The sequence below is a fragment of the Epinephelus lanceolatus genome, chromosome 2 (genome assembly GCF_041903045.1).
Source record: "Epinephelus lanceolatus isolate andai-2023 chromosome 2, ASM4190304v1, whole genome shotgun sequence".
NCBI classification, from domain to species: domain Eukaryota; kingdom Metazoa; phylum Chordata; class Actinopteri; order Perciformes; family Serranidae; genus Epinephelus; species Epinephelus lanceolatus.
The window spans coordinates 3,344,378-3,370,698 of NC_135735.1; the positions used below are offsets into that span (position 1 = coordinate 3,344,378).

At 41.4% G+C, this 26,321-nt stretch overlaps 1 protein-coding gene across 1 annotated transcript; it reads right to left on the reverse strand.

The window, feature by feature from the left end:
- Positions 1–1,214: 1,214 nt before the first annotated feature.
- On the reverse strand, positions 1,215–7,932 carry fgf19 (fibroblast growth factor 19). Its single transcript, XM_033630971.2, has 3 exons — positions 7,645–7,932; positions 7,456–7,559; positions 1,215–3,073 (listed from the first exon to the last, which is right to left on the reverse strand). The coding sequence occupies exons 1-3, from the start codon at positions 7,853–7,855 to the stop codon at positions 2,753–2,755; spliced, it is 636 nt and encodes a 211-aa protein (XP_033486862.1). The 5' UTR covers positions 7,856–7,932; the 3' UTR covers positions 1,215–2,752.
- Positions 7,933–26,321: the final 18,389 nt, after the last annotated feature.

Below are 26,321 nucleotides of genomic sequence, written 5' to 3' on the forward strand. Positions count from 1 at the left end.
TAAAGCATTGAAATCCAATGTATTGTTATTATTGTTATTATGATTATTTTTTGGCTATACTAATTAATTAAAATTTATTTTTGAGACTCTTTATATGGACGTACATGTTGCCATGATTCATAATTTGTATGCTCGCTTGCTGAACTGTGAATTGTTTATTTTTGTTTCTATTTCCTGACATAGCAATGCATAATTCAAGCTTGAATAAACATTTTGTTACAAAATAAAATAAAACTGAGGGTGTCACAGCTGATACATAAGGTTAGCAAAATGTACAGAAATAGTTTACTGTAAATGCATATTTCTAATTCTTTGACACAAGAACTATTGGTCATAGAGACTTGCATAAATGAGGAGCACACGAAAAACTTGCCAAAATTGCAGGTAGGTTACTGTCACATTTAAAGGTCTAGTGTGTGGAATTTAGTGCCATCTAGTGGTGAGGTAGCAGAACTGAAACTTATCACCATGTGCCATGCAAGCAGCTGAAAAATGAAGCCAACATGGAAGTGCCGAAAACTGCAGTTCTTTGAACGGCTACTTGAGGCTGTCAGTCCCCACAGACCTCCACATTAAAATACAATATAGTCAATCGAGTGGCAAGATGGGGCCACCATTAAGTTTAAAGGCTCATTGAAAACTATGTCAGTTTGGAGAGTTTAGGAATCGAACACTGATTTACTTTAGTTTCTTATATTACGGTTAATATTACTAATTATCTGATGTGAATGGACTGATATTGGTGTAATTAACATTTTGAGTTCCACAATATTCTATAACAAAAGTTAGTGACCTCTAATTATTTTGGATTATTTCACCTGGCCACCTCTTGGTGGCGCCACTGGCATGTAGTTCATTCCACCTCCTCTTCACTTCTGATCACTCAGATTCTCTTTACGTATTAAATGGGTTGTAATGATAGTACGAAACCAAATAAACCACAGTAAATATGTAAAGTCCTTTTAGGGGTTCGTGTAGACGTGACATCTATATGAGTTGGTCCCTCTGGCTTCAGGACGTCGACCATGAACTGCAAATTCCCTGGATTGAATTCAGCTGGGATCTTTGTTGAACCTTTCTCTATCTTGTTTTCTGTCTGTCTGTGATGAAGGTTTAAAAGGCCTAGAAATATTAATAACAAAACAAATGATTTGAAATTAACTGATTATTAACTAGTTTGTTATCAACATATGACAAACATGAATCACACAGTGTCTGCTTAGAAAGCTTTATTATGAAGACTTTATCCCACATCTATTACATTCAAATAATACAAACTGCTGCTTTTTACATATATGTATTTATATCTTTACATAGTAGTCAAATGTTTATATTCACCTCATTCTCCTTTCTTGTCAAGGTCTTTAACTATATGTCTACTCTGTGTACAGCTACAAAAAACGGAGTCAAGTTCTTTGTATGTGCACGCATACTCGCCAGATTCTGATTCAGGAAACATACAGTAAATGCAAAAGTGCACTCAACAAATGATAGACATTTAAATAACCAAATAAATACAACTATAGTACAGCAAGAAAACAACTGCAGTTACTATCCGATAGATTAGTGATACTTAACCAGCAGCCTGTGGGCCAGGGAGCCATTTTCTAATTCACAATAAAATAAGTGGATTCACACTGGGAATTTCTTTTGCACTTTAATTATAAATTAAGTGCCAGGGTGCTTAAAAAGCACCAAAATAGAGCTTGTTTATCAAATAAAGTGCCAGGGAAGGATCCCCTGGACTCTCAACAGAGGTCCGGCCAAAGTCCTAATATCCTAAAAATGCCCCTGCGTACAGCTGATCTGTGTGGGGCTCTTGTGACTGGCCACCTGTCATTTTGCAAAAGTGGCCCCTGGGCAAAGCAAGTTAAGTATCTCTGTGATCAACATCTTGATCCTCATCTACAGATAGTAACGTGTTTTTCCTCTGTGTGCCCTGAGATTCCTAATGTGTCAGAAGGAGAACTTTGTGTTAAAACACACCATGAATAAGATGTAAAATGTCTAAACACATGCTGGGTGCTCCTTCATCGTCGCACTGTGACTGATACAGTTTTCCTTTTTCCAGTCGGTGCTACTCTTCATTCATCTGATCATGCACCTTGTCTTTATTCCAAACGAACACAAACATGAACATTATACTCAGTAGCGGTGTGTATCTGCTCCGTAGGACACTGCACTTGTATTCTGTTGGGACATGTCTGTGTGGACAGCGCAGGCAGGATGTTGCAGCAACCTTTCCGGGTGCAGGCTAGCTGGATGTGCAGTTGGTTCCTGGTTCAGCAACATGCAGGGTTGAGCACATGTTTTCAGAGACATGTACAACCACATAATTTCTGGAGCCAACATGACACGGCCCTACAAGCCATGCCCACCACTGGTAGTACAAGACAAACTCGACAACGTGACAGCTATCTGAACTCTGCTACAAGGTGACGCTGTCGTTAATAAACATGAGGCCAAACGTATAATTCGTTATACATGAAGGTGTGATGTAACCCTTGCCCTGACCTTAACCTTAACCACCTCTCTTTTAACTTCACACTTCATAGCTAGCTTAAAGGTAACTTAGCATTCTCTTTAGGGCGTCTGCTCCCGGACCAAGGGAGAGAAGGAGGCTGATCGTGGACTGACGTGTAGGGATGGTGAGCAGATCACGTCGCTGCTCCAGCCACACCCACTTTCCAGGCCTCAGACAAAGTAGAACACTCAGGACACACGCATCTCCTGGTGTCTCCAAGCTGCTGTCTCATCTCTTGTGGAAACTGGGGCTGTGAATGATCTGAGAGAGTTTTCCAAAGGAGTCCATCGTGTCAACAGGTTCTTCTGTTTTTGTTGCGCTCTGTCCTGTTTGGTCGAGGACGTCCAGATCGGGGGATGAGGCCCAGTCCAGGGTGCTGATCCTGGGGAGGAACTGGGCCAGAGCTGGGACACCTCGGTCTCGACCCTGCTGCCTCTGCCGGTGGTTTCCCAGACTGAGCAGGGCTCCGTGGCTGTCGGAGACGTAGATGTTGTACCCGTCGGGCAGGATCTGCTCTCTGAAGGTGCAGTCGTCTCTGCTGTAGGTGTGCTGGAAATGATGACACAGACACGTTCACATAGAAATATTCATGTTCTACAAATCTGTTGAAAAAATTACACCTCCCTGTGATGTAATGACCTCAGTACACCTGTGGTAAACTGATTCATTTTGTTTTCTATGACTATAACATCTACACACAGCAGATTTTCCTCCAACAACAGGGCAGACATCAGGTAAATCCTTCTGGCCCTACTCCAGTGAACGTTCATCTCTGGTGCGGCCCTGCGTTGCCACGTGGTGCATCTTAAGTGATAACAGAAAGAAATCAGTGCAGCATGGCTTGACTCAGCGTGGCCAAAAGTTGTAATGGAAAAGGGTAAAAATCAGCTCATATACTATGTCAGTTTATAAATCTTAATATGATGTGTAGGAAACATGCAAATGTAACGTGTTCATTCTTTGCATGAATGTTATTTCACCTGGAACTGCACATCGACATATTTCTAAATTTGTGAAGCAATAAACAATATTTAAATAATCAATTAAAAGTCAAAGTATTGTTTTCCAGCATTGTCCGGTTTGGGCTTTCTAATGGTTTGTTGGACAAAACTAGATGTCAGCTTTGGGCTCCGGAAAACTGTAATAGACTTTTTTTTTATTAACCATTTTATGACATTTTATAGATTAAACAATGAAGCAAAGAAAAGCCCTAAAGTTGTATTTAAAGAGAATAAACCTCTGTCTTTATAATACTCCGAAGGAATCATGTGCACATACAGTGAGAGGGAGAAATAAGGGATGAATGGGATTAATTGCCACCCCCACCCATCCCTCCCCCAAACCCCCCCACCCCCACCCCCCCACAGGTTAATCAGGCCAAAGTTGTGTAACAGTTAAACCATGAACTTTTACTTCTTACTGGAATTTTAGGGTTGTTTCCTCTGGATTTGGCTCATCTTTTTTTCAGTTGTCTTTACAACTGTAAATAAAAAAAACAATATTATATTATATTATATTATATTATATTTTGTGAAACTATGAGTGAAGCTGATTCCATTCACTGGTTAGAAAGCTGCTCAGATGACACAATGAATCCTAAATTAGCATTACATGACTGTTTTTTTTTTTTTAGACAGAAGGCCCCTTTTATCATAAAAACATACGTAAATGTTGCTGCAAGTTCTTCGACGGCTGTTTACTTTGGCCAAAGAGAGCCAGTCAGAGGCCAAGGTTGTTGTTGCTGCTGCTGGCTCTTTTCATTCAGGTTTTTCACTTTGCAAACACATCTTACCCTGCACCACACTGGACAAAGGTTGATGAACCGCTCGTCTGTTTGAATGAATGAATGGCATGCTGTGTTTTCTGAACACGCGAGCAGATTAACAACAGATAAAACTGTGCTGCTGCATCTTCATTTTGGTGAAGCTTTGCTTTTTTTCCGATGCATTGCTGAGTTTTAATAAGGTGGAAAAATCACCAATATTTTATAACAGTCACCAGTGAGTAATAGTGAGATTAAGTTTGACTTTAGTGGTCATATTATATAAGAAGTTTAGTTGTAACATGCTCAATGGTTTATTTCCTTATTTACAATCTTACAGAACTCAAAACTGACAATATTGATCAAATGAATTAGAAAGCCTAAATGAGAAAGGATAAAGATTGCTGCTGAAAATTCCCAGGTACAACATTTGAAGAAGCTGAAATACTGAAAAAGTTTAAATACAATTACTAAAAGAAGTTAAACTGGCAGTTAAAGTGCTGAAAGTAGAATTTCCACCTGCAATCGAAGCACTAAATGAAGTTGAAAATATGAAATAAAGTGTGGGGTTTTAAGAGTGCTGAAAAGAGCTGAAAATACAGTTGAACCTGAAGCTCTGAGAGGAGTTGAAGAGTCAGTTGAAGAGCAGGATTAAAAGCCGTTAAACTGTCTACCTGTCTTAGTATAAAAAAGTTGGGACCTCCCAAAAAAAGCCATTTGACTTTCCCTGTTGTTACAGTCATGTATAAACTACAGTCAGAAATGGTGTTCGTTCAGCCACTGAAAAATGACTAACTATGACTACACTAAGTGACCAGCAAAGGAAGACTGTTTCATGAAACATCCAACAACCTTATCTGCATGTATCCTCATACAGTGGTCTGTATGATATCTAATGAATGAGTGCCCCATGAATGGCATCATCACATTACATACTTAACATAAAATTAGGTAGATTAAGTCAAGTAAAGTTACATAGGTTAGGTTTGGGAAAGGAAACATGGTTGGGCATACTTAACGTTACTATGTGTTTAACATAAAGTTATGTAGGTTAAGAAAAGAAATGCAGTTGGGCATCATCATGTTACTTAATGTAAAGTTAGGTAGGTAAGGTTTAGTAAAAGAAACATAGTTTCTTAGTTTAAGCATTCGCGAGTTCACACTACACTAAAATGAGAGCGATGTTGTTCGAAGAAACGGAGCGTCATATTTCTACATAAGTTAAAGAAAGGTTAAGTCAATCACACAGTGACTGCTGCTCCAAGAGTATGGTGCTCTGAATAACCGAATGGTACATTTCAACAGTGCTCCAAAGTAACGAACGGTCCAGTTTGTATCAGAGCACACTCCGGCACTTGGAAGTATCTCCAAATGCACCCTTGGTTTTAAACGGGACACAAACAGTGGTCCTCTGAGAAAAGTCCTATGTTTGTTTCACCCGTCCACCACCCCGAACTTTCCTCACAAATTTTTCGTCCTATGAAAAGCAATGCACCCAAATTCGTACATATCTCAGGTATTTTGAAAAGCTGAGATCACGTCACCAATGTGCTTGTGAGGAGGCAGGCTGGGGGGCTGGATGGGTCACACTGGAGTTACGGGTTTGGATCCATGTGAACTTTTTAAGGCGTGTCCTCATTAGGTTTCTTTCCCTAAACCTAACCTCAGACTTTACTGGCCTACCTCTGTAATTTTATGTCAGTGGCGTAACTGTACTTTAAGGACGTAATTCAAGGGGTGTCATATTGTATTTGTAGGATACTATACAAACTGTTCTATGAGAATACGCTGCTTTGTAATACTTCCTTCTTTACTCCCGACAGCGCATTGGTCAGCCTTTATAATTACTTGGTTTATATCTGAATACTGGTGCATTACTTTTAGTAGTTATATGTATGAACGGTGCATGAAAACTGGCTGCCTTATCTACACATATGGAGTTAACCTCATGACACACTGCTGCAATCTATATCGACTGTCTATATACAGTATATACACTGCACAGTCACAAAAAATATCCAGTGAATTTATTTGGCTCAAGTGGTTCCTAACCAGCTCAAGACAATGAGAATATCAGAATAAATCTGCAGTTCTGTGATTTTAAAGATGCGTCCTGTGCAAAAAACAAAAAAAACAAAACCACCACTGAAAACTAAGAAGATATAAACTCTTCTTTTTCGTCAGCTGCTCTTCCTAATGAGAGCACTGTTGCTGAATCTGCTAACAGGTTGGAGAAAGGTGACTGGCTGAACGGTGAGGAGGTGACACTGGTGACAGCTGCCATGAAAAGTGACGCACTAAAATAAAAATGTAACAGTGAACACTATGACACTATGGAATAAGACTGATGTTCAAAATGACAAAACTGAACTCCAATAAAATAACAGGACTGACACAAGTCACATTAATCACAAGTTCTTAATTCAGTCATTAAATATCAAGTTTATTTAATAATTTAACAATTAATTTGACATTTTCCTGCATTTATTCATATGATTATTGCTTTTCATCTGTTTAATGTTTCTGGTTTTTCATATCCCTTCTATATTCTGAACTTTTATTTTAACCTGTTGGGTTTTATCTCAAGTTAAAAAGAAATCACATTTTTTTGACTTGTGCAAACTCCCAGTTATGTAATACTGTTACTCAAACTATTCTGACTTTATCTGCTTCAGTGATGGTATTTTATCTTTATTTCGTTTTTATTGTTCTTTCTATTTTCTTAAAATTGGCTCATTTTATTTGCTTGAATCCTGCATTGTTTTAATTCCAAAAAACATGTAAAACACTTTGTAACTGTGTTGAAAAGCGCCTTATAAATAAAATTTATTATTTACATTTAGCTGAATATGTAGTAGTTGTCACACAAAAAAAATCGAAAAAAAATCGACTATATAATATTATACATATAATAATGATAATAATGGTACCAATTTGATTATTATCAAGCCTTAGTGTTATCTTTTTGCGGTGGTGATAAATCAACAAAATCACTTTTAAGTAATGCCCTGACACGTGACTTTTCACAAATATTAATAAGTTAATTTATTATGTTTGGCTGATTAATAACTTTTGCAACTTTAAACTTTGTTTTTATAGGCTATAATTAATAATCACCAGATGAAGACATAAAGCCACAGTAAGTCGTCACCGTGTCATAAATCCTTACCGATGAGTAGAGCCGTCCGTCTCCTTCTATGCAGAGAAACCGTGCAGCTGCTACTCCTCTGATGGCAACACATCCCGGGTCCACTGAGCGGATCTCCAGCAGGCCTGCAGGAGTGAGCCATCTTCAGTCATCAGAACAAGCCTGACAGTCTGCAGCCTGTTAACGCTGTGTTTAAAATGCTTGACTTACTGTATGGAGTCTGGTGCGCAGAGCCGTGGATCTGTCCATCCCCGCTGATCAACAGGTGCAGTCCCGGCCTGGCGGCGTACAGGTGCCTGAGCCGGATCATCTGGCCCCAGCTGTGGGCTAAATGGGGGCCCTGGTCCGGCAGGGGCATGCAAACTACTCCAACAGCAAAAAACACGTTGGCAACGGAAACGGTGACCGCGAGCAGAAGCATGATCCGTGTCCTGTGTAATAAGCGCAGTGTTGGTGCTCCCTCCAGTTGGCAGTGACAAGTGAGCCAGTCTCATCCTAAGCCAGTCTTTTAAATGTGTCCCTTATCAGCAGCAGATAACCCTCTTTCCCAAATCCAGTTCCCAGAAACAGACCACAACACACCCCTGCACGACATCCAACTGAATCATAGCTCTCTGTTGGCCCCTGGCGAGCCCCTGGCAGGTCTGTGCGAACTTCATTCAGAACTCTGGCAAGTCACCGAGGTGTTGAGTTTCGGCCGACATGATCACTGTATAAACACGAGTCAGACATTTTCTGAAACGACAAGAAACCATTTTGATTTCGGCATATAGCCACAGAATTACAGTGTTACTACTGATAACTGTGGAGATGATAAAGTATTATTAAAGTGTTATGGCAGTACCATGGAAGAAGGCATGAATTCACTTCAAATTCACAAACTTTATTCATTAGAATTGGTGCTTGGTAAATAATTTGCATGCCGAATTTACCAGAGGGCACTAATGATTCATTCAAGTTCATAAACATGTATCATAGTGTTAATTTCTGGTGGATAAGCGAGGTAACGTACATTTTTACGCTTTTAGAATGGAGTTTGGTAGAACCTCTCAAGGCAGGGCATGACTCCTATGGGGGCTGCTCCAGGGGGCTCATGGGAGTTTAATCAATTACCGACTACTAAGCTACTGTTATTAAAATGAAAGCAGGTCCATCCACATTATTTTATTGTATCATTATTGTTATTAGTTGTAGTAGTAGTACTGCAGTGGACTGGAGCTAAGTACCAAATGTAAATGTACTAAACACTAAATTTTAATTGGGCCTACAAATCTGAGGTAGCACCACTTGTGCTTTCATTTGATGCCACTTTCTGCTGCAGTTCAGAGGAGAATACTGTGTTTTAAATATAAAACGTGACGAGCTCAGTTGATCTCAGTTGAGGTGGTTCTGGCATCCGATCAGGATTCTCTTGGGCACGTCCCACTGGTAGGAGGCCCCGGGGCAGACCCAGAACATGCTGCTTATCTGGCCTGGGAACACCTCAGGGTCCTTCAGGAGGAGGCGGAAAGTGTTGTTTGGGAGAGGGATGTCTGGGGTGCTCTGCTTGGCCTGCTGCCCCCGAGACCTGGCTCAACAGCAGTATACGCATTAATGCATCACCACTAACAACCCAGTGTTATAATATGCTGTATACTAGTCTAACAGTCACATTAATTACTTTTACTCTTAATATTTCAAGCACATTTTGACAATGATAGTTGTATTTTGTTTACTTCAGTAACATTTTCAATGCAGTACTTTTACTTGTAATAGATGTAATGTGTTTTTACATTTTGCTACTTTTACTTTAAGGGTAACTTTGGTATTTTTCAACCATGACCCTATTTTCCCATATTTTTATGTCTAGGTGACAAATAAAATATTTTTATGTCTAGGTTGAATTTTTGTGTTGCGTTACTCGCACGAGTTTGAACGCTATGATATTTTGTGTTGACTCGCTTTATATTTGTGAATAACTCGTATCATATGTGCATGAAATTTCTGAATTGATTGATGAACTTCCGCTGGTACGTCCTTGGCGTCATACGTCCACAGAGGATTTCAATGCTGATTGGCTATCGCAGCGTGAATTGGTCACTGAAGTTCAGATCTTTCAACTCTCACAAATAAGCATATGTGAAATTGCGCTACTTGCTGTATTTGTGTCGCTTAATTCTCATATTTCAGTACCATTGCGTCAATTGTGTCAGCGAGCAGGAGTTTGACTCTAATTGCATCTTTACATTGACTTTAAATGTAATTGCCCGCAGTGAACACAACATAAGTGTCTGAAAGGATCCCTACAGAGATAGAGCTTTTTGATGAAGAGTTAGATTCTTTTAATTTAATGAGAAACAGTCCTAAAACCACCATCATCAAACCCACCAGACTCCATTTAAGTAAACAGCAATTTTAGCGTGTATAGCGGCAGCATGTTTTCACATCTAACTGGGTGAATAAGGGTTAATTTAAACCAAAGCAGTTAGTGATTGATAAAACAGTAGAAAGATAAACCAAGATGGCCTCTGTGAGTTTTATTTTGTGTCTGTCGACTTTGAATGAAGTGTGTTTCATGATGATAAAATCACTGTTTTTTTTTTTTATATGGAGTCTGGTGGGTTTGTCAGTAGCCATTTTGGGGCTGTTTCTGATTAAACAAAAAGGATCTTACTCTTTAACACAAAGCTCTATCTCTGTAGTATCCTTTCATAATGTCAGACATCTTAGAATAACAATCTGAGCCTGTTAGTGACAAAAACAACCACTTTTAGTGGACGAACACTGACGATGCACAATTGCCCATTAAGGCTACATTGCATTGTTTTGGGGCTGCCTGCTGCAGCGCTTTCACTCAAAACTGGACCTGTTTCAAGGACTGTTGTTCCCACGAGTCACTTAGACACAAAAACATCAGAACATTGGGTCTAAGGTGAAAAATACTGAAGTTACACTTTAAGTAAAGGAGCTGAGTGCTTTCTCCACCACTGTAGGAGCTGTAATAGCAGTAAGCAAGGCACGATGATATCTCATACACAGGCTGACACTATGTGCTTTATTAAGTCATATAACATAAATAGAGGAACATTAATTAAATGATGCAGCAGAAGTTGCAGCAAAAGTAATAGCTGAAGTTGTAGTAGGCCAACTAGTACAGACAGTAGTAAATGCTGCTGTAGCAGTGGTGTTAATGGAGGCAGTAGCAGCAGTATTAGCGGTATAGTAGTAGTAGTAGTAAAGGTAACAGTATTGCATTGATTTTGGTGTTGTAAAAATGAAATGAAGAGCAGTGTGACAGAAGGAACAGTCCCTGCCACAGTGAACCCTGACTCATGCCTATAGACTGCGTCTGTCTTATATTGATAGTCACGTTGCATAATTACATTACATAAAGTTCTACCAAATGTACTCTGTCAAATTGCACGTTTTTTATTTGTGGACAGGGTAAAGTCTACCAATTGGTCTGAATCCCAGCGGAGCTGTGAGATTGGGTCACTGCACAATAAAATAACAGACTTCTTTCCGCTCTTATCACGGTGTGACCTGTGCTTCCGCTGCTCGGCCTTGAATGTACATACAGGTTAAACTGTAATGGGAAAGCAAACTTTACAGAATTTACCAAAACGCAATCCGAGGCTCGGATTTCAAAAGCTTATCTTTTGATTTTTAGATTTGTAAATTGATCCTCTCGGTGTTGTGGCAGTTTGACAGGTGATTTTTTTTCCCTTTTACCTAAAATATCTGCCTAGCATTTGCCACAAGGTGGCAGCCTACACTTTATTGTTTTTAATTCATTGACCACAGAACAGTTCATCCAAAAAACTTCAGAGAAAAAGAAAGTGACATAAGTATTCCAAATACACACCCAAAGTTATGCTCAGCATGGACACAGTTACACAGCAGTTAGTACAGAAGACAGAGGAGGAAGAAGAGGGAGAAGACAAGGAATAAAATCCCCCCCCAAAAAAAGAAAAAGTGGAGAAGGAAGAGAGGAGGAGATCAGTCAGTGATGGTGCAGATAAAGAAGGGTGATGAGGAAAAAGAAGGTAGAACAGGCAATTTTGCAATACAGTATCCAAATAGAGTGACTTTTTATTAATATTTAACCAAAATCTCAATCCTCCTCAATCTGTCGTAACTTTAACCAAAGTGCTTTTTTTAAACCTAAGACAAGAGTCTGAACCCAAACCTGAGGTTCTGGTGTCGAGGTCCTGCTCTTCATACACTCGCCATCCTCCCCGAGCAGCTCTTTGCAAAGCCTGCACGGTACACAAATGTAGTATTTTATTACCTGACAAAAATGTTGTCTCTGAACATCATCCAGGCAGCAACGACGTGCTTAAAAAAGTGGTTTAGTAGCACACAAATGTAATTTCTTGGAGACAGGGTCACTAGGGGCCACAACATGCTAGAAAAAATTGTTTAGGTTTCCTGGATCTTTCCAATTATCTGCTTTTGTTGTTTCACCCTGTTAAAAAGATAAATTCAGGCAGGTTAGCTCACAGCAGCATCAGCTGATCGATGGAAGGTAGTCAGCTGACTGATCACATGATTCCTTTCTATGCAGCCAATTTGAAAATCTCCTTCAGGGAGCTCTATGTAAACTGGGGCACGATCGCAAAACAGTGAGCACCGTTTTGCAACAGTTTTCAGGCTGAATGACATGTTTCCTTGAAACATTGTCAAATGGCAGTTTATATCTACATTGGGAGCGGGTCCTCGTCTTCAGAGATTGTCATGTTGCACTGCCATGTTTCTACAGTAGCCCAGAACGGACAAACCAAACACTGGCTCTAGGTAGAGACATTTGTGTTTTTACATCAGCCATGGTATTCAGAAGCTCCTTGCTGACGAGCACCGTCCGAAAAACACTGATATTTGTAAAGTGAAACATCTTTTCTTCAGTGTTTTTACTGGTTTCCAGCACAAAGATTTCTTGTTTTGGAGAGGAAGAGACCTCTGTGGATAATTCTGCTCACAGTGAAAACGTCCTGAGTGATGAACACTGAAGGAATTCTAACTAGGAGAAATTTCTTCTGGTTGTAATCTGCAATCTTCTCCACTAGATGGCACTAAATCTGCCTAAATCTGACACACCAGACCTTTAAAAAGTGGGAAACTATAATAGTAGTGTTATTTATTAGTGTCAAATAAAGTCCTGTGTGGCCTTCAATCACATGCTGGCTCCCTAAAAAATCAGTCATCAAAACTTTGAGAACTCCTGATTCATGACTTCTGTCTTGCTCTAAAATGGTCCGTTCAACTGTTAATTAAGTTTTTAAAAATTCTCCTGGGGGGAACTACCCCCAGACCCTCCTGCAGACCCTGAAAGGAACAACTTCAAACACTCCAAACAATCACCACACTTGCAGACAGGCTTTTCACTGCACAGTGATATCTTATTAAGAATGTAATTACAATACACTGGAAGCATGAAAGCCTCTCTGAAATGTTACCAAGCTGTTTGTGGAGATTTGTTTACTTGGTTACAGACTCTGCAGTCCAACTGATGACATGAGCCCTGCAGGGCAGACTGCTGCGGCGTGGGGTGACCTGCTGACATTTGAGAAGCACGGCTGCCCTGTAATGTTGATGATGCTGTTTCAGTCAGAGCCCGCCTGACATGTTTGTTGGCTGAAAGAGACTTCAGGTCTGAGCGAGATGACGTCAGGCCACAAAACGTCTGTGTGAGGTGGAGGTTGCAGCCGTGCAAGCAGCTGACCTGTGTGGTCATACACACCCATGCTGATCTCTATCAAATCACTGGAAGGTCACTGGAAACTGTCGTCCCCTGGACTTACAAATGTTAGATCTAAATGTGAATACAAACGTGAAAATACATAAAGCAAAACATAACAACAAGTTTTAATGCAAAACCACCATGACCTCAACAAAGTGGACTACACTGACTTTTATTTTAAACCATACTGTACATATATTAACTGATGTGTTGTGATTCATTACTGTGCTCAGTGTAATCAACCCAAAATAATCCTTGACTGAAATGGGTAAATTTCCAGTTTGGTAGTAACACTATTCTTCAACAGAGGGCAGTGCTGACACTTTAAAGACAGGGGGTCACAGTGTTTCCAGTTTCTTCACTGTCATCTCTCAAATAAAGGCAAAACTGCCCAAAAGATAATCTTAAAATAAAATTGTGCAACATTTGACCACAAACATACCCACACATGTACGTATACTGTCGCACTGTGTCAGTGTTCAACATCTGATGTGATGCAGTGATCGGTCAGTGGGATGTTCCTCAGTCAGCTGCAGCTTTAGTCTCGCTAATAAACTGTGACCATGAGCCCCGCGAATAAAAGTGTCCACGTCATTTCCTAAAGTCACACATATACACGACAAGCAAGTACACAGGAAATAAAAGTGAGAACTGGGTGGGGGGTCGGGGATCTTTAGAAGTACCTTCACTTTACAGCTCAACATCTGGAGCATCTCAGACACATGACAAATACTCTTTTCCCACAGAGACGGACAGAGGAGTGTTTTATCTTTGAGAAGAGAAAACCATTGATTGTTTCTCTAAGAAATATTATATTATTTTTGAATTGGTGAGACTTTTCTGGATAAATGTCAATTACTCACTGTGTGTCACGCTGAAAACTTTGTTTTCTTGCAGGTGAATATTCTTCATGGATTGAAGTAATGAAGGACGTGTTTACAACAGTAAAACAAAATCAAACATGCGACTCACATAGGAGTGTTAAAATGTGTTTGTCTTGTTGTGTTATTGGGAGCCGGAATAGAAGGAGTCATGGCTCAAAACCAGCCGCCACTGCCCGTCAACAAAAACAAAGACAACTATGGTTAAATGTGATAAGACCAAAGGACTGGACGGAGGCCATCATCAAAAATGCTCACATGTGCAGCGCACACTTCATATCAGGTTCGGGAAAAAGTATTTCCTGTTGTAGGGATGAATAACGTTATGTGTATTAAGGGTTATCATGTCCACCTGTACATGGGGCGCCTGTTCCACCACTAAGCCACTGACGCCCAGAATGAGTATTTCTGAACGCACCACTCACATCATCTTCCTCCAGTGTCTTAAAGAAGACAACAGAACCTACTAGCTAATGTCTGTGGAAAAGTGTTTTGCCTCCAGCTAAGCCCCACCCACCAAAAAATGTTATATTGCTTACTAACAGTAAAAGGGTTGACAATGATGGAAGAAATTCATAGGAGGTGTCAGACATGAACAAAGCCAGCGTTCTTGGTACTTTCATCGACTGCTGCATCTGACAAGGGAAAGGAACAGGTGAGACGAGTTGGTCATAACTTACAGAAACATTTCTTGCAATAATCCACATACACACATGCATAAGTACTAGGTCCTACTAAAGGCAGCTCGGGTGACCCCATAGGTCCTTTCAAAGCTTCAAATATTCACAGGTAACTATCACTGAAGCTTCAAAACCCTTAAAATGGTTTTCAGGTTAGCCCTAGTGTTTGGGCAGCACTGAGCATATGACTGGATAAATCACACTTGGTTTATACTGTATGAGATGTGTGAGAGCCTGTAAACACATGTTGATGTAGTTTTGCTGTTGTTAAACGGTCCCTGTTAAATTCAGTTCATAAAGAATGGTCGCCTTTTATTTTGTATTCTCCATTCATGAATTCAAGGTAACACACGGTGAGTAATTGATATACAAATGGTCATTTTGTGGGTGAAGTATTCTTTTAATATGAATTAAAAGCAATCACTAAGAAAACACAATGTATTATTGTTGACTGTGCACTATGTTGGCAGTTCGTAGGCTTAATAAATGACTGTATTGAAATGTCGTGTATGAAACAGACAGAATAAATGTGGAAGTAGCTGCTGAACCAAACAATAAGACTTCAGCTAATTTGTCTGTTAAAAACAAAGACACGATGACACGCAGGAGCAGGACCAGGACAAGGACAAGGACCAGGCTCTGTGTCGAGGTCTAAGTCCGTGTGTGTGTGTGTGTGTGTGTGTGATTGACAGCTGTGCAGCAGCAGGTGTCCCGTCACACAGATGGTGAGGACATTTGAATGCTCCCAGTAAGAACCTGATTTGCCTCTGGACTCTCCACAAACCAGCCAGCTATTTCAACACCAGTTTGACCTTGTTTGCTTTACTAATTGATGGATTAATAACGCTGTCAGTCGGCGTAGAGACGAGACTGGAGGAGCGCACTGTTTGAGAGGAATAATAAACTTGTTGCAGCTTTAAATCCAGATCTACACATCTGTTGCCTGAGAGCTGAATTCAGACAATTTGAAAGATTTTAAATGAATTCAAATAGGCCAGTCTCCTCTGTGTTACCCTGTCTGACCGTGACACACACACACATACACACACACCAAAATGTTCTTGCTTTGCAGCCATCATAATTGTACCAATCAGTCTCTTCAGGATTTTTGTCTTTTCTTTCTTTGTTTTTGGCTTGTCCCTTTAGTTGACCGGACACCTTAAGCTAAAAAGGGCAGGGACGACATGATGCGAAGAGCAGCGGGCTTTAGTCCAACCTGCAGCTGCTACAGCGAGGATGTCACCTTTGTACATGGGATGCCCACCCTACCCACTGAGCTCTAACACTCTAAAACTCTCTCTCTCTCTCTAAAACAGTACGATACCTTTTAAATTCTCTACGATCGACAGTGACTGTAATGAACCACAATTTCCCCCCAGATATCAGTAGAGTATTTCTGATTCTAATTCTAATTCTAAGGTAGGCTGCAATGTTCTTTTTTTTAATGAAATTGAAGAAGCAAGTGAAAATTGCAAAAATAGTTGCAATTTGTTTCTGTATTATACAATAAAAGGCATAGAAGGCACCTTGTTCCAGTGAGAATAAAACCACACCAGTGACACTGCCAGTAGTGTATGGAAGTTAGGATGGGCTCCAGTGCAAGATTTTGTCAGATGATGACTTCTGTTTGTGTTCCACCTCAGCGTTGCATACAGTGTAAATTAGTTAGTACTTCAGGTAATCGCCTTTCACGGTCTTTAGCAGTAATTTTTGATGGTAATTGTAGGTCCTTTTACACTTCCTGTTCAAGGCAGGAATATCTCACAATACCACCTCGTCGTTCTGTATAAGCTGAATGGAGAGTTGTCTCACCTCTGAGCCAGGATTGGAGGTAGTAACAGTATCTAAATGATGTCTGTTTAACGGGACCATGGGCAGGACAGGTGTAACATTTCGATGACATGTGTGTGAACCACCACGGAAGATTAAAAAAGTAGCTGTTAGCAGTTAGTGGCTAACTCAAAGAAGAGGAGGAGCTGCTGAAAATGTCCACAAATTGGGAAAACAATGAAGTTTGGGAGCTCCTTACCGTCCGAGCAGAGAACGAGATCAGCTGCCATATAACAGCCAGTCACACCTGTTTTGATTCTGCAAAGCCGTCACGCTGTCAAAAATCACACATGGGAGCAGGATGATGCCACGTTGTTTGATTTTGTGTTAAAATGCAAAACAGGCGTAAAGAAGGGACTCTGTAGCCCATAGCGTGATCTCTGAGTAAAAGGGCTTGTGAGACGTGCATGTTGCACATATCTGCATCTTCACAATCAGAAACAAAGACCTTTGGTGACATTGATTGGTGGACTGCTAGGGGTGGGGAAAAAATTGAAAGAGCAAAGTATCGCGATAACTTTGTGCGGCAATATTGTATCATCACACAGTGCCAAGTATCAGTTTTTTTATTATATAAATTATTAATATGACAAATACAAATTAAACTTTCCACTAGATACATTTGCTGCAAATAAAATGATTGAAGTCAGATGAACAGACTGAAAACTTTATCTTATTAGGTAAAACAGATGTTGAAAGTTTTCCTTTGGCAATTTGCAGTTGAAAAAAGGTAATAAATCGCAATTATGACACTATATTTCATCACAATACTCCACATATCATTACACATTTAAAGTCACAATAACATTGAATTGTGACTTCAGTATTGTGATAATACTGTATCGTGGAGCCTCTTTGATTCTCACTCCGACAGACTGCTATGATCGGTGAAACTCACGGGCGACTACAATAATTGGTGGAATTTGTAGATAAAATTACAAAGTTGCTCAGAATTCACAAGGATTGATTGAATTTGTGTCAACTGTTGCGATCACACATCCCAACATCCTGTAGAGGCTGAAAAGTGTGTGTCTGTGTGTGTGTAGTGGGGGTTGGGGTGTATTTGACCTGAAGTCTCCTCACCTCTCCGTGTGTATACTCAGACACCAGTAAACGGCTGTCGAATCATTGTTACACAGACGTTGTTAACGTCCCCTCTTCACATGCCGCTCAGCTTGAAAGGCTCATCCCACAGGTGTGTGTTTGAGTGTGGTGCACAGTGTGTGTGTCCTGCAGCATGCAGACAATAGCAGAGAGGAAGCAGGAGGCCGGGCTCTATCTTTAGTCTGGTTTACAGTCTTTAACCGGGCCGCCCTTGGTTTGGGCAAGCAGAAAGCTGTCATTCTGTCATTCTTTCAGGCGGTGACGAGGCCTGTTTTAGCCCCGGCTGCAGCTGAATGGAGGTACAGAAATACATGTAGAGAAGCTATGTGGACACCTGTCCTGCTCTGGGCAAGGCCACAGTGCAACAGATACACCATCAAAGTGCCGGACAGCCAAAGACACCGGAAGAAACATATAGAAAAGCAAAGCATTTGTGTAAACATATAAAACTGAGGTATTTTTTTTATATTGTGTTTTTGTTTTTTGTATAGTTGAAAGCAAGCAGTGAACGGACTGCCCAAGAATCTGATGTAAAAAGGGTGGTTATGATAAGCTTAAAGACAAAGGTTGGATTTATTGGAAGTGAGGTTGTTTGACGTACTGATCCCAAGTCAGCCACCACCATGGAAGCTCAGCTGTGTACTACTGCAGATAGGGTAGTGGCTAGTGCTATATTGAGAATATTTTTGCTGCTTTAGCTTGTCGTCAAACAGCCCTTTCTGTTGGCACTACATTTTCTCAGCCTTAGAACTTCCGTAACACATTCTCACTCCCACCTTGTCAAATAAGCCCCGTTTCCACCGAGCAGTCCGGTACGATTCAGCTCAGTAGGCATTTTTCTGTTTCCACTGTAAAAAGTTGTGGATGGTACCAATAGAACTGTTCCTTACCGTCCCCATGTTTGGTCCCCCCTCTGTTGGGGTACCTAGCACACAGATCTGGTACTAAAAGGTGGAGCTGTGAACACTGCAGTCTGATTGGTCAGTAGAGGACGGTCACTATAAAATGAAAGGATGTTTTGCTGCCTCTCACAGCAGCTGGAGTCTGAGAAAAAAAAATAACTTCATTAAGAGGACTGTCTGAACAGACCAAGGGTCTAGGTACCATGTCTGAAGGGTTACTGCTGGTTCCAAAGCTACTGGACTGAAAGGGTTTGTTTGAAATGGGGCTTAAGTGAACTTTCTTGCTCTTGCACTATTTGCCCTGAGTGTTAAAAAAAATACATCTGTACGGTGTGTTTCAATCACTAGGGTGCCTGTGGGTAGCGGTGTCTGACACCGAGGGCCACTGACCAAGCTTTGTGATTTGACAAAATTGGAGAGAGACCAGGTTGGTATTTGTGTGCACTGTATTACACCACAGGTCAGTTGTTTGCGTCAGAAACTGATGCTGTTGCACCATCACACTGAAATAAATCTTTCCTATAGATTCTAAAGATGGTGCATTATCACATGTATATCAAACCCTGATCCATCACTTCTACTTGCACATTTGTAATTCTGTTGCTCAGTTAGATATAAAAACTTAAAGGGGCAATAAGCGAAATCGTTCACCGCTAGGTTCGCTGTTGTGCACTGCCTGTAGAGCAAAACAAAGTGTGTCATGAGCCACTCCTCCCTCTGCCTCTGCTCTCCAACACCCCCCGCCCCCACACACACTCGCCTCGTCTGTGTCGGTGAGCACCGCAGCACCTCCACGGACTATCACATCCAGACGGTCCCGGTGTTTCTTTCACAGGCTCCACTTCACTCAGCTGCCCGATATACCCGCTGCTTCTTCCCACGTTAACCTGAATAACAAACCAGGGCTTGGTGCTCCGGTTGGATCCAAATGGAGAGCCGCTAGCTGGGAAGCTAGCGGAGGCTAATTGGGTGTGTTAGTAGCTGAGTGAAGTGGAGCATGAGGAGGAAGCACTGGTTAGCCCCCGCTTTCACTGTAGGCAGATTCACTCACCACAGGAGCGAGGAAATAAAACCTAAACAGCCAACTTAGTTTAGCAGTTAGCAATGTCTTTCACTCACTCTCGGTCTTTGCTGTGTTTAGCTATTTCCCTGCTTTCCTGTTAGCATTAGCACTTACTCGGCTGCCACGCTAACGCTCCAACTGAGCCGGGAGCCGGGCTCACGCTTCTCCGCCAGGCTCAGTGAGTCGGAGCTGAGAAGCGTGGGGACGTTAGCATTAGCTGGCTGCTATGCTAACGTTCCGGGAGCCTGCTTCTCGGCTCCGGCGTGTTCTGGCATGGGGATGTTAGCGTTAGCCGGCTGCTATGCTAACATTCTGGGAGCCTGCTTCTTGGCTCCGGCGAGCTCTGGCGTGGGGACGTTAGCCTTAGCACTAGTCGGCTGCTATGCTAACATTCCAACTCTTCACCGTGAGCCCGTGAGCCCGGCTCCTGGAGAAGAGATGAATGTTAGCTTTAGCTCCCACAGTTAGCACTAGAGTTACTACGGCTACTGGAGTAGCTTGCAGCTATGGAGCGCTTCTACGAGCTCTTCTAGTCACTGAGCCTCGCCTCCATTTCAGCAAATATATTACATTTATTACAGGGACCATCATCATTGAAGTAGGCAGGGGAATAGCTAAACACAGCCGCCAGACTGCCCGCCGGGCTACATTTTACAATGCTAATTGCAAATTAGCTGGGCTGCCGGGCTACTCACCTAACACAACCGAAACGCCTGACCCATTGCTGGGACCGAAGCTCCGGACATTAACCCATGCTATAACATTAAATTTAATTGAATCGACATAGCGACATGTGCCTAACGTTACTGTAACACTAATTAAAACAGACATTTGACTTTATGTTGTACCTGTCCAAGAGAAGAAGAGCTAGCTCCGAGTCAGTTTGTAGCCCCTTTAGCTCTCGCAGTGCTCTCCACCTTGGAAATGCAAGGCCAATGTTAATCCGGGTTCTGTCCCTTTCTTTATCCGACAACTTCTTCGCCAACAAGCGTTGTTTCTTTAGAGGTAATGTCAGATCCTGGTCGTCTTCAGGTGGACGTTCCGCTCTCCGCCATTTCATTTCAAAAATAACCGCTGCCATTGCTCACTGGCTGTAGCCTTTTATAGGGAGGGAGGGCCAAGGGCTCCGAGAGGAGGGGGAGGGGAGGGATTCACATGAATGTACATGAACGCACAGCCGGACCGGCTTGTAAACAATGGGCTGGAGATCAACACAGAGAGAGGGTGTGTGAGGTCATGCTATACTCCAGATGAAATTACACCTCTGGTTCTTCACATAGCAATTTTTTAATTCCTTCAATCTAGAAATGATGAATTTCGCTTATTGCTCCTTTAAACTCTCATGATTACTACAGATTATGTTGCTCTGTCATTTATAATTTCCCCCAAAACCCAATAATTTGCATTAAGCCATGAACACACTCAGTGTCACTTATACATTTTTTAATTGAAAAAGTACTGCATGATAAAAGACAATCATATTACAAAAATACAGATAACAACACATTTACTGGATCATGATTTTATTGTCAACTTGCCTTAAGTTAGACTTTAGCCATGTGCACAGCACATACAGAGAGACATTTTATCAGGCCCTGCATAAAACTACAGGACAGCTGATAAAAGTAGTTGATACAAAACTATCATAAGGCCACAGGACTCAAGATCATAGATAGAACAGTATCATGTCATCACATCACATAAGAAAATCAAATGAACAGAAGTTAGAAAATGACATTTAAATAACTTCACAGCAACATCTAGAGGTTCATCTAGAGACAGTGTTTCTGTTTCTGTGGATAATCCTCACAACGTCCTGTCAGTGTTCATGGCGACTATTCCTCCAGTAGAAAGTAGTTCCAGTCGAAACAGATTGTTCAAGGAGGATTATTCAAAGTAACACGACACTGTTTTTACTGTTTCAAGGAGGTCTCAGAAATAGACATCTCAAAACCTGCGCGTATAAAAACAAAACTATCAGCGTGACTAGATACCACAAGGAGGGAGAGATAAATAAATATGTGTTTTGTTGTTTGGGTGAATTTACACTCGTCTGGTGTGCTGTGGGCAGAATAATAAAATCAAGGAGTGTATCTGTGATCAGTGTACAGCAACCTCTCTGTGGGTCCACATGGTCAGCAGCAGTGTCTGTCAAACCTGCATGTGACTATGAACCATTTGGACTTCCTGAGCAAAAAGTTTGCTTCACCTGTCACAGCACACTGACTCTAAGAACTCAGTCGCAAGAGAAAAATGTCGGTATTGTATGTTTCTGAAAAACCATGGATACGTTACATTTGCACGCTGTTGTTTTTTGCAGCAGATTTGTTGAAACTTTAAACACACTGTACCCACTTGGTTATGGGTAGGGAAATCACAGGATTTAGCCTGAAATAGCAGATTTTGGTGGCACTATCCCGGCAGGAAAAGCAGTGGTGCTTTGGAGCCTAAAAAGCCAACGGAAACACACCATGAAGTTGCTACAAAACACCCATGTTTAGAGTCTAAAAAGGTAATGGAAACACATTGATGGGTCGCTACAAAACACCCATGTTTGAAGGCTTCAAAGGTGGTGGAAAAACACAGACAGGTTGCTACAAAACACCCATATTTAGAGCTTAAAAAGCTGCTGGAAAAACATACCCGGGTCACTACAAAACACCTACATTTGGAGTTTAAAAAACCACTGGAAAAAAACTGATGGGTTGCAACAAAACACCCATGTTTTGAACCTAAAAAAGCTGCTGGAAAAACACAAATGGGTTGTTACAAAAACCCACGTTTGGAACCTTGAAAGCTTCTCGAAAAAAACTGACACATTGCTACAAAACACCTGCGTTTGAAGCCTTAAAAAAAGCTAGAAAAACACAGAAGGGTCACTACACAACACGTGTTTTCAGCCTAAAAAGGCGCTGCAAAACCACAGATGGGTCGCTACAAAACACTCAACCTTTGAACTTTAAAAACTGCTGGAAAAACATAGACAGGTTGCTACAAAACACCTGTGTTTGAAGCCTAAAAACGCTGGAAAAACACAGAAGGGTCACTACACAACACATGCGTTTTGAGCCTAAAGAAGCGCTGTAAAACCACAGATGGGTCGCTACAAAAAACACCCACATTTTGAACGTTAAAAACTGCTGGAAAAACACAGACTGGTTGCTACAAAACACTGACGTTTGGAGCCCATAAAGCTGATGGAAACACAGCAATGACTCACTACAACACAACAGGTGTTGTCGTTTTATGCAGAAGAAAAGGATAACAGGAGCGCTGCTGGTGTCCCTCAAACCACTGGTGCTCATGGAAGGGTTAAAAATCCAGAAGGCATAAAAAATCAAAGTCCAGGCACTCAGGTCGGTTTGGAAAAATTAAGCCTTTAGCCTTTTTTTAATGACTCTTGCCCATTAAATAAAGGCTTTTTAATTTTTCCAAACCGGCCTGAGTGCCTGGACTTTGATTTTTTATGCCTTCAGGTGTTGTTGTTTGTTGGTCTGCTGCTTAGCAGCCGCCCAGGTGTTATGCCATCCACCATCCCCTCCACCTCCTGATGACAGAGTCAGCTTATATTTTATGTCACTTTACAAACATTTATATGATACGACATAACGTGCAAAGGAACGTATTCATGGTTTGCAGAGAGCCAATATTTTCTTCTAACAGCCGGGCTGAAGAACTACATTGGTCTGGCTTGGACTCTGGCTGAATAAGCAAATGAGCAGACAGAGTAGAGGACTGGCCCTGGGTCAGTGACAGAGGGCAGAAAGGTGTGTGCCCGCCATGCAAAGCAGTGATACTGGAGAACACCGAGCACAGCTGTGAACACCAGACCAGTCACACCAGTATACCTCCAGCATCACTGCTGACCAGCTGAGATGCTGGAGAGGAGATTTACACAGCACCACTGTCACAAGACATATCACAGGACCAGCAGACAATGACTTCTGCACTTATTCTGACGATGTATCGCACAGCAGTGAGCCTGCTTAGCTTGGATCATTCTCCACATCCATGCTAGTTTGCAGGAATCACAGCCTAAAGCCACTACAGCGACAGTTTGCATGATATTTGCTTGAGCTATTTGCAACTTAATACCTAGCGTGTGCATTCAGTGTGGCTGGCCTCTGCGCTGATGCATCATCTACTGAAGGCACTCAACAGAAAAACACAGGACGATCCCAAACAGGATTTGGGCTGGTAACAATAAATGCTGTTGTTTGTGGAATGTTGAAAATGAGATTTCAAACCTCTTCGTTTAAAAGACTGAATAAGAAAACAGGAGAGCATAGCAAAGAAAAAAAACAGGTCAAATGTCACCAGTCTTTTTTTTTTGACCTGGGTTGTTGGTGATTGGTGGATTTATTCATCAATTGCACCAAAGCGAGCCAATCAAACGCACCTCACGCCTTTAGAAAGCAACTTCCACCCAGCTCTGTTGGTTTAAAACTGTCCTCCCCCCGAAAGGAATACCAGCACCTTCAGTTACTTAGAGGTTATATTTACAAAATATATAAAGAAAAATATAGGGTTACTGGCCCTAGCATATAGTACAGTCCAACAGCTGTCTGTAAATATTTCTCCCATGATTATCCTTTCTAAAAGTAAATCACAGGGTAAAGATAGCCGGAACGTGACAAGGCGCAACTAGGACAACATGGCCACCAGAGCTGGGCTACAGTCAACTGCAGAGACTCACAGAGAGACGGGGAGGAGACCAGCACAAGACAGAAGGAGTCTGGGAGACATGTACACTAAACTGAGCCGGTGCATGAGGCTGTGGGAAGTTTAAATATAAGATTGAAAAGTTGTGTTGGCTTATTAAAAGAGACAATACGCAAAAGGGAATTGGAAACTACCGGAACTGCGCCAAAGTTTGTCCTCAACAAAATGTATTTGTGAGCTTATTTTATCCTGAGTGTGTTGTTGTTCATCAGGAGCATGAGGAAATGACTGAAGGGGAAATGCACTTAGTGAATGACACTGACGTATAGCCTGAGAAACTCTTTTAAAAACTGATGGAAGGTTGTGCTTCAGTATGAGAAATATGCTTATTTACATTCTTGTGTCTTAACAACCTGAAAACCTCGCCATGACAACAAGACTCCAGGACAAGACTCGCTTTACTCTTTCCGTGTTCAGAAAGCTGTTCAGAGGAGCAGGTAGGCAGACCGTCCTTGCCCAAAAAATAACTCCATGAAAGCAGCTTATTGGGACTCATATTTAGACTTGTCATTAGGCAGCGAACTCTAGTGGTTGTAGTAATCATGCATGGTATACTCATACAATGGTTTGGATGATATCTAATAAATTAGCACCACTACCAGTTAGGTTAGGTTTAGGAAAAGAATCATGGTTGGGCGTCATCAGGTTATGTACTTATTGTAAAGTTACATAAGATAGGTTTAGAAAAGTAAAGGGAGGTAGGTTAGGTCAATGTATCCTCATGTAACAGTTTGTATGATATCCTATGGCGCCCTAGGAATTACGTTACATACTTATCATAAAGTTATGGAGGTTAAGTTTAGGCAAGTAAAGTTACTGTGCTTAGGTTTAGGAAAACAAACATAGTGACGAAGAATCTTAAAATGACTCAAAGGTCACTCAAAGTTAGATTCCTCTTCTGAGAAAAGTCCTGTGTTTTGTGACCATTCCACCACCCCAACCTGCCTCCTTACGAAACCACCTCCTGCTTTATTCTTTAATGCTTTCAGTACATTGATCATGTGATTACAACCCTTCAAATATGTGAGTTATCCACAAATTACTGGCTCATCATTATGTGGGATGTGCATACATTTTAGTGCATGAGAACAGCCTGTTTAGGTTTTGAAAAGTTATGTCGGTTAGGTTTAGGAAAAGTCATGGTTCGACATCGCCATGTTATGTAATAATCGCAAAGTTAGGTTAAGTTTACTTGGTTTCACACTGCACACTAACGTCGGTGTCCTGGGGCAAAGTCCTGGGGTCTCATTTATAAACATTGTATACGCACAAAACGAGGCCTCCTCTTTTCACTGTATTGCTCATGTGATCTTCTTGATTACGTGGGTTATATAAAAATTCTGCTGCATTATTTTTGTAGGTTTACCTATGAACAGTGTGAGAAAAGCCTGAATTATCAGCAAAGGAGGAAGTCAGGTGATGTTGTATAAAGTGTGACAAAGTCTGGGTGGATGTGTCAAACAAACACAGGACTCCGACCCGCTGTTTGTGTCCCGCTTGAAACTAAAAGTCAACTTTAAGTTATTTTATATCTTATGTAGTTATGTTACATCAAATGGGAACTGCCCACTGGTTCGACAGCCCATTGTTCCGACCATATTAAACCCATTGTTCCGAAATCATCATGATGCCCTGTGGTTAAGGTCTGGTTAGGTTTAGGCACAAAAACCACTTGGTTAGGGTCAGGAAAAGATCACGGTGTGGGTTAAAATGAAAAAGAAAGTGACAAACACATAAGCCGTGAGCCTGCTCCGTCTCAAGCCTTTCCCAGCTGACCCAGAGCCGGTCGCGGCGCACCATACGCTGGCCGTGAGCCGTTCAGCACCGCGGACTGTCGGACTAATGGGATGTCGAACCAATGGGCTGTCGGACCAATGACATGGACCCACATCAAATACCCAACATACATCACTTGTGTAATGTAAGCTAACTTATGTATGGAACACAAGTTATGTAACAAATTTTCTTTTAACCCAAATCATCTTT

Bases quoted from the DNA above. Each gene is read 5' to 3' on its own strand.
- fgf19 (XM_033630971.2), bottom strand. From the start codon at position 7,855: ATGCTTCTGCTCGCGGTCACCGTTTCCGTTGCCAACGTGTTTTTTGCT. The intron at 7,560-7,644 runs GTAAGTCAAGCA...TCACTCCTGCAG, and splicing joins TGCGCACCAGACTCCATACA to GCCTGCTGGAGATCCGCTCA. The intron at 3,074-7,455 runs GTAAGGATTTAT...CATCATTTCCAG, and splicing joins ACGGACGGCTCTACTCATCG to CACACCTACAGCAGAGACGA.